At 30.9% G+C, this 8586-nt stretch overlaps 1 protein-coding gene across 1 annotated transcript; it reads right to left on the bottom strand.

The window, feature by feature from the left end:
* Nucleotides 1-2436: 2436 nt before the first annotated feature.
* LOC106711009 (Golgi resident protein GCP60) lies at nt 2437-8438 on the bottom strand. Its single transcript, XM_014503224.2, has 10 exons — nt 8243-8438; nt 6728-6941; nt 6583-6651; nt 6350-6454; nt 5403-5681; nt 5087-5163; nt 4371-4559; nt 3898-4005; nt 3185-3306; nt 2437-2579 (listed from the first exon to the last, which is right to left on the bottom strand). Exons 1-10 carry the CDS (start codon nt 8385-8387, stop codon nt 2463-2465), a joined length of 1425 nt encoding a protein of 474 aa, XP_014358710.1. The 5' UTR covers nt 8388-8438; the 3' UTR covers nt 2437-2462.
* Nucleotides 8439-8586: the final 148 nt, after the last annotated feature.

The following is an 8586-nucleotide window of genomic DNA, read 5'->3' as shown; positions in this document are numbered from 1 at the left end:
GAAATATATGAATTAAAGTTCTGTCCCGTCATTGTCACTTGTCAACTGTCATTCAATGACTGTCAAGTGCCGACTGTTTTTTTACATAGATTAACCACTGTTATGTGTAAACGAAAAAAAATAATTTCGACAAATTCGACATTGCAGAAATACTGCGGTGGTTATCACAGGATACCACCGCAACCTTGCAAAACTTTTCGTGTTAATCAAAAAATTGAATTTTAAGTGCTACGGAATACTTTAATAGTAGCTCTGTCAATCTTGAACATAAAATCTTGCTACTTTTCTATTTTCCTATAATTTTATATCTTCAGCACATACTAAATGTGATAATTTCCAAGCCTTTAACTTTCACTATTGGTGTTAACTGGACACATGGTTAAAAAATTATAAACAAAAACATACGATCAATAAATGCTCATTTATTCTCAAGGGATATGAAATCCGCTTAAAGCAGTACATATAACGGACATTTATATACCTATATTGTACATAGTAATTAGTGTTACAGTTATCATTTGACAAATAAAATAATTTCGAACAGAAACATTTAAATAAAATTTTTTATATAATACTACTTTCTTTAGAGGAATATATATATAAAACAAAATAAATTACGGAATTAATTAAGGTGAATATAAACATCATATAATTTCTTTAATGCGAATTCCTACAACTTAAAACACAACGAATTGTGAAAATATAACCATTATATGTACACAAAGACCTAAAATCAATTTATTATGTGCATAAAATTAAATATAACAACAAATAAGCCAATCGGTTACAGTTTTGAAAATATTGAATTAATCCTATCATTTAGTTTATCTAACAGTGAAGCCTTCCATTTAAGTTACATAGGAACAACATCCTTGACATTATTAAATAAACAGTATTTTGGGCCATATAAAGAAAATATAGGTTAAATAACTATTAGGTGAAATCTAGATAAATATCACACATTTAAATCGACTACAACATATTAAAAACTAGATACTACACAACGACAATGAAACATACATTCTTTCTATCTAGACTTTAACATTTAATACGAATTTTTAACTGTATGATTAAGTACCTATTCGAAAACTATACCCATTCAGATATAAGCAGTCAAAAGGTTAACAATGGCACAGAATATTAAATAACAGTGATTGTTCACAATATTTTCTGTACAAAAGCATATTGTGGTTCCTCTCAGTGTCTTTGAAAAACAGAGACAATACGTTTTTTTTTAATATTTTGCAGTAGCGGAGGCGCACATTAAGAATGACACTGACCTGTTTACATGTAGTTGATAGATGATAGTCTAACCAAAAATACAAAAAGTCTGACTTAAGGGCGCTTAAATTGGCTTATTTAATACATCACTTTCTAATTTGCACAAATAAATAAATGACATATAACCAGGGTTTCTATTTTTCTGGTCAAACTATACATATATGCTTGTTATGGTTGTTTTTATTGATGTAATAAGATCATATGTAAGCTTTAAAGTTAGATTTAGTTAGTTTAGTTTATAAGATTTGAAAATATTGTTTTGTGACTGTTTCGTAAAATAAGCACATTTTTAACGGACAACAAGAATTTATGGAACAATAAAAATACATTGACACTTATCATAAAAAAAACCATTAAGGTTAAATACCGAATGTACTTTAGGACAGATAAATATAAAAATTTCGTCAATATATTTTCGTAATTTTATATTATTTTCTTTGTTTTACAACATTTACTACAATATATTTTATGTATATATCTAATTATTATTATTTAAATATCTTTCAGACATTATTTTTTTTTTCATCCATACGAACTATAAATACAAACAATAAAACAAAAATTATCAAATTTACACACATTCAGACACAAACATGAATAAAAGATGCCATTTAATTATACAAAATACTTGCAATTTTGATAAAATGTTGATAAAAGTACAAAAGTCCATATGTCAATGTGTGGGAACTTAAGTTCTTTTAAGTTTAAATAGAAAAAGAACTAATGTATTTTAAAAACGTTTTAATAAATTTAAAGATTTATCCAAACCAATACAATATACAATCTAGGAAAAAGTGAAAAATAAAATGCTTTTTTTGTAATCGCTACTCATCAAAAATCAGATGACTCATAAATATTTTTTACACATATTATTAATTTAACTAACAATAAATTATTTTAATAATTATAGTCAAAAATTAAAATTTTATATTCAAATTATATAATATATAATAATTTATTTTTAAATCAATAACTTAAAATACATTTCGAAATAATAAAATACTTAGGTATCATTATATATTTTACTTAAGCTCTTATTGCACATTAAAATAACTTCTCGGGCAATACATTTAAAGTATAATTTTACTTATAAACAACAAATAACTATATATCTATATATTATGTTATACATATATCAATATATTATGTCATGGCTCTACAAAGAACTATATTCGATACATTCATTGGGTATAATAAACTTTATAGTACAAAGTTTTTGATCGCCAGAGGCTGTATGTATTATCAAATTTTAGTAAATAAACGCCTTCACCGGGGTAAGTGTGTGATCCAGCATACACCTGTCAGATAAATAAATTATAATAAAAAATTAACCTAATGTCTTTTTATGGGGAAGGGATAGGGGAAAAAAATTCTTTCATAGGTGTGTCAACGCGCCAAATGGAAGTCAGTGGTCTCTATCTACCCCTCTGGGTACGCACGTGAGTTATATCGTTGTTGTTGTTGTTTTATTTCACAGGTACTATATATAAGGGATAAGTACTGTGATATGTTTTTTAACTTTTTTCTCTTACTTGTGTTATGTTAGAGCCTTTTTTAATTACCAGACAAAAAGAGACCGATCAACCAAACATTTTGAGATGTTGATTTTCTTTTTTTTTTTAAAATTATAATCAACTAGCTTTTACCCGCGACTCCGTCTGCGCGGAATAAAAAAATAGAAAACGGGGTAAAAATTATCCTATGTCCGTTTCCTGGTTCTAAGCTACCTGCCCACCAATTTTCAGTCAAATCGATTCAGCCGTTCTTGAGTTATAAATAGTGTAACTAACACGACTTTCTTTTATATATATAGATATCAGCAATAAGTAAAGCTATTTTTTTTGGTAATTAAATAATAACCCTTTAAACGATTAATAAGACATTTTCTGTTTACTTAACATACCTCTGTGTGACAATCACGACGGTATAAAGGGACGACGAGACTGACAGGTGGACGATTGTGACTCGCCGCACGACGCTCACCACCTATCTCTGGGTCTGTTGAGTTCTCTTGTATTGTGAACTCTTAAAATAAATTCATTTTTTTAATACATTTGCTCAAAAAGTAGCGTAATGTTCTGACGTATAGCGTTCAGTGGGCTATTACATACACGAGCTTTTTCTTTACCTATTCCGAACTCGTGCGTTCTCTTTCCTAACTGTCAATAATGTCTATTAAAAGGAAAAAACCAACCACGAAGTTTTTACAAAAAAAAACATATATATATAGAATTTTTTATGATTCATGCAAATATTTATAAAAAGAATCTATTAATTCGTTTCAATATCAGATTTAATTTGTTAGGTTAGGTTTCATCTAATTAAATTTCATTTTCATTTCATATCAATAAAAAAATCTACTGAAGACTTGGCTGTACGGGCACAGTTCTCTTTGCCTACCCAGAATGGGTGAAGAAAACAAAAAAATCACTGCTTATATTCTTTTACAGTTGGCGACATTTTCCAATTATTTTCTTTGCGAGTTTACCTCATTATAATAAGCAGCGACCTTTATAGTAGAATTGATTTCGCTAAAATAGCGAAGTGCCCTTGTACAGAGAAACTATATATATTTTTCATGTACACTCGTTCACCTGTCAAAATAATGTAACATACCTTCATCACCGTATCCATCATCATCGACTTCCTCATCATCACTCTCAGATACGTGAACCGTCACTTCGTTAGTTGGAGACTTGCTCCATTCAAAGTACAGACCGAAACCTGGAAAAATGGTTCATAAAATTTATTTTTATCATATTACATAGAAGGACGTAACCATTTTAATCGAAATATATTTCTAAATCATTCTGCCTCATCAAAGCCAAACATTTATGTATTTACTAGTGGTATCCCGCGATTCCGTCACCGCGAAATTAAAAAAAAATAGTCCAAGCCATTCCCGCACTCCATTCTCTCTCATTCTCCATTCAACCATTTTGAAGATTATCCAAATCAAACGCGAATTTGCGGACAGACAGACAGACAAAAAATAAAAAAAATCTTGTACAAGAAACAAGACTTTTTTCAAATACAGAGACTCCGACAAAAGTCAGACTGACTACTGTATGTAGACAAATAATAATTACCTATATCGTAGTTATCTGTGGCGAACTCCCAGCAGATGCAGCGCGCACGGCGATGTGTTGGTACGCGGATGGTGACCGTCTCTCCCTGTCCCACTGTCAGCCGGCCGCCGCCAGCACGAGCTGACTCCTTGAACGATGAGATCTCACCACGAGTCCACATACGAGCCTCCTCCACTGCGGGGAAACCATCTGGAATACATACATCAAAATCATCATCAGCTCACTATACGTCCCCAATAAAGGGCTCGAAGCCTACCCTAAGTTAGGGGTGACTAGGTCATAGTCAACCACACTGACCCAGTGCGGGTTGACTTCACATATATCATTGAATTTCTTCTCAGATATGTGCAGCATCACGATGTTTTCCTTCACCATAAGAACGTCAGATAAATGCACATATGTAAATCGAAAAACACATTGGTACATGGTGGGATTCGAACCCAGGACCTGCAAATTGCAAGTCAGGTACTTAACTCCTGAGCCACCAACGCTCTAACATCTAATACGTCAAAATACAATGCAATGGTGCATTGTATTTTGTACAAATCACAACTTTAATTCTTGGTGCACAGTTAAAGAATTTAATTCCATTCCCACTTACGATCGAATACCCTATAGACTGTCACCAAAAGAGATATGATTTAGCACATCCTCAAGTTTTAGATCTAATTGCATTGTCAAATAACATTTCACCTAAGACTAATGTTACTTCTTACCATCATCGGATTCTTCTTCACCCTTTGATTCTTCATTGTAATCTGAAATCTGCGTTTTCTCTAAAGTTTGCATTGATCTGAAATTAAATATAAACAAAATAATACATAAGACATTTTACCAAAATAACATATTAGTTTATTAAAAAACCTAAATAGAACTCTAAAAGTATAACACAAATAACTTTTTATAATCTGTTATAAATAACAGATAGACCGCTATTTAAAACAGCAGAACAAATATTAACACATTCAATGCCACCAACAAACCAGACAAGTTTTCATACAAAAAGACTGTGCAAATGTTAAATATACTCACTTATTATCAACATCATCACCCGCATCATCACAATTCAGATTATCATCAATTTCTACTAAAGAATTATCATTTTCTTTATCACTATCTTCTTTACTCTTGATATTAGAATTAGCTAATCGCTTATCGACAGCCAGCTGTTGTATATATTGTTGATAATGTTGGTCTTGTAATTGCCGTATGAGGACCGCTTGTTGGTCAAAATTTCCTGGGAACTGTTGTTGTGCATACTCTAGGAACTGATCGTAAGTCTGTGCATTCAATGCATCTTTTATTCTTTGCCTATAAAGTAAGATAATTATTAATATCATCTAATTTTACTCAATCTTACTAATATTATAAACTAGCTGTCGCCCGCAACTCCGTTCGGGCACAATTAAAAAACATAATAAGTAGCCTATGTGTTCTTCCAGACTATGATCTACATCTATGCCAAATTTCGTTTTTTTCGAGCCGTTTTAGGGATACCTTCAAACAAATATCCAACCATCCATCCATCTAAACATTCGCATTTATAATATTAGTAAGATGCGAAAGTTTAGAATGATGGATGGATGTTTGTCTACAGAACCACTAAACGGATCTCGGTGAAATTTTGTCATGGATGTAAAACATAGTCTTATAGGACATATTTTAATTTCTTACGGACGGTGCGCGGACAACAGCTAGTATTAGTAATAAATAAGTTATAGCTTAATTATCATGACTGACACTCCTATGACACTCCAGCAAGAATATTATCAAAAATTTTAATTAAAATTCATTAAAAGCATTATTCTACAAGATAACAAAATGGAATTAAAATACATATTAATATACCAAGGACATACATTACCCTAGTTGTCAGCAATAAAATTATATTTTATGCCTTATATTTATACTTATCATAGCCACTTTGTTATATTATTTAGTTTTTAATTAAAATTAAAAAAAAAAAACATGTGCCTTACACTTGCTGTTCCTCTGTCAGCTTTGTGCTTTGTTGTTTTTGTTTTTCAAGTTCTATTCTATTCTGTAGTTCTATATGAGCCCTCTCTTCTTCTTGCTTCTTCAGGCTGTAGAAAAACAAATTAAATTTACTTAAATAATAAAATAAGACTATATATACTTTTCATATACAAGTGAAATACAATTTTTGTTAAATTCTGTTTGATTATATAAATAAAATCAATCTTTGACTTACAGTTGTTGTTTTTTGTCCTCCATGTCTTTTTGTATTGCCTCTAAATATGGCTTGAATAAAGGACACAACCTGTAAATTACATTTTAAATTTATTATGAATCTGCTAAGAAGAATGAATTACAATAAAATAACTCAAATAACAAACCTGTCTAAGGTATGTACAAATCCCGCCATGGCTTGAAACTGTGACATTTGTCCAAGTGCTTGCCATGCAGCACGGCGATCTCGTCCAATCACATCTAGAACTCCGAGAGGTGGAGCCGAGTTAGCATTCAATGGGCCGTGAGCAGTTTGCTGTGTGTACGCAACTAGTTTTAACTTGTCTTCGTAACTCAAGTGCATGGCTTTACCCTCCTTGTCTGCAATAGGATTACAGGGAAGTGATAATTTAATAAGAATCAAAACATATTTGGTTTATTATTTAAATAGAATCAATAGTAATAACTCATTTAGTCTGATGAGGCCTAATATCAGTCTTTTTTCCCTTCCCACCCTTTTCTTATTAGGAAAAGATGGGAAGGGAAAGGGGATTTGACAGAAGAGAATATCCTCTTTCTGTGCGTCCCCTTCTTTGTTGATTATAGGTAGGCAACATATCAGAATTTGAGGATGTCTATTGGCAATGGTTGCCTCGCTAATTCGGCGAATTCAGATGGATGTTTTCCATCTTTTGATATAAAAAAAGCATTGTTACAATGCAATTCTTTTTTATTGCCTTCTGACTACTACAAGTTATAAAGTATATGAGATAGATATTTTATACCTTGTAGCAGCCAGTCTGTCATATATTTTAAATGCATTGTATAGATTAATTTTATATTTGCAACCTGGTCATAATATCAATTGCTTGGGGTAAATTAATAGTCTTCAAGCCATTAAGGTTAAATTTTCATAACACAGTAATGTTTTCTATTTTAAACTCAATATCTTATCAATAAGAACAAAATGTAATTGCAATACCATGTATTAATACAATTTGAACTTTAATCTAATCTGATATCACAATGTGGTTAAAATATCAGTAAAATTACTAAATTTCTTGAAAAATAATATTCATTTTAACACATTGTTGACCGGCAATTTTACTGAAAAATTATTCCGTCATCAGTTTTTTTTTAATTTTGAAATATTTTTAAATGGTCACCAACAGAAAACAACAGCGATGCAAAAAAGTGCATCACGAGTTTATTTGTAGCCGGTCAGCAACGTTCGGCCATAAAAACACGAGTTAACTTTCGACCGGTCAACAATGTGTTAACACGTTTCTCATTTATATTGAATTTATTGCATCATGAGAAGCACTAAACTAATTTCAAAAAGATATGTATATAACAGATATTTTTTAAATAAAAAGTATTTACTGCTCTTGACTATTTCCTTTTTATTTCATCAAAGTTAATAGATTTCATTCATACTTTAAAATAATTTATGATGTGTCATTTGCGTCTGGAGATGGGATGGAAAAGGAATAGAACACCGAAGAAAGGTCTTTAAAAATTACATGAGAAAAAACTGGTATAAGAATTAGGTGAGGAATCAAATAAAGAATTGTATATCCCTAGATTGAATGTTGTTGGTTTGCAGCATAAAAATCCAACAAATTTTCAACTGAAAACGTTTATTTGACGATCGGAAAATACAAATGAAGATAAAAATATACCTTTATAGAATGAGAGTCCATGTTTGTAAACTTCTTTTAACGGCAACCCCCATTTTCGTTCTTCACTTTCTAATATACCTTGATCAGTTTCAAGAGGAACTTTTTCAGGATTCACTTTAAATGTAGTTTCAATCTTATTAGCCATTTTTCTATAAAATATTTTTCGTATAAGTAATACTCTGCGGTAAATGTTTCTTTATTTGACAAATCAATGGCAGGGTTGCCAAAGCTAAATCAAGCATCGACGTCGTTCCCAAGATGCCAATTATTGATTTGGTTATCGTTTCGAAGAAGTTATGACCTTGTGATTTAATTGACTATTATTTTACACACAGAATAGAATA

Source organism: Papilio machaon, chromosome 14 (genome assembly GCF_912999745.1).
Source record: "Papilio machaon chromosome 14, ilPapMach1.1, whole genome shotgun sequence".
Taxonomy (NCBI): Eukaryota; Metazoa; Arthropoda; class Insecta; order Lepidoptera; family Papilionidae; genus Papilio; species Papilio machaon.
Note: the sequence above shows the minus strand (reverse complement) of the source record. Positions and strands in the feature narration are given on the sequence as shown.

Coding starts and splice junctions, on each gene's coding strand:
- LOC106711009 (XM_014503224.2), bottom strand. CDS start 8,387: ATGGCTAATAAGATTGAAACTACATTTAAAGTGAATCCTGAAAAAGTT. Junction 6,652..6,727: donor TTTGTACATACCTTAGACAG/GTTTGTTATTTG, acceptor TGTAATTTACAG/GTTGTGTCCTTTATTCAAGC. Junction 3,307..3,897: donor TGATGGATACGGTGATGAAG/GTATGTTACATT, acceptor ATTTATTTTAAG/AGTTCACAATACAAGAGAAC.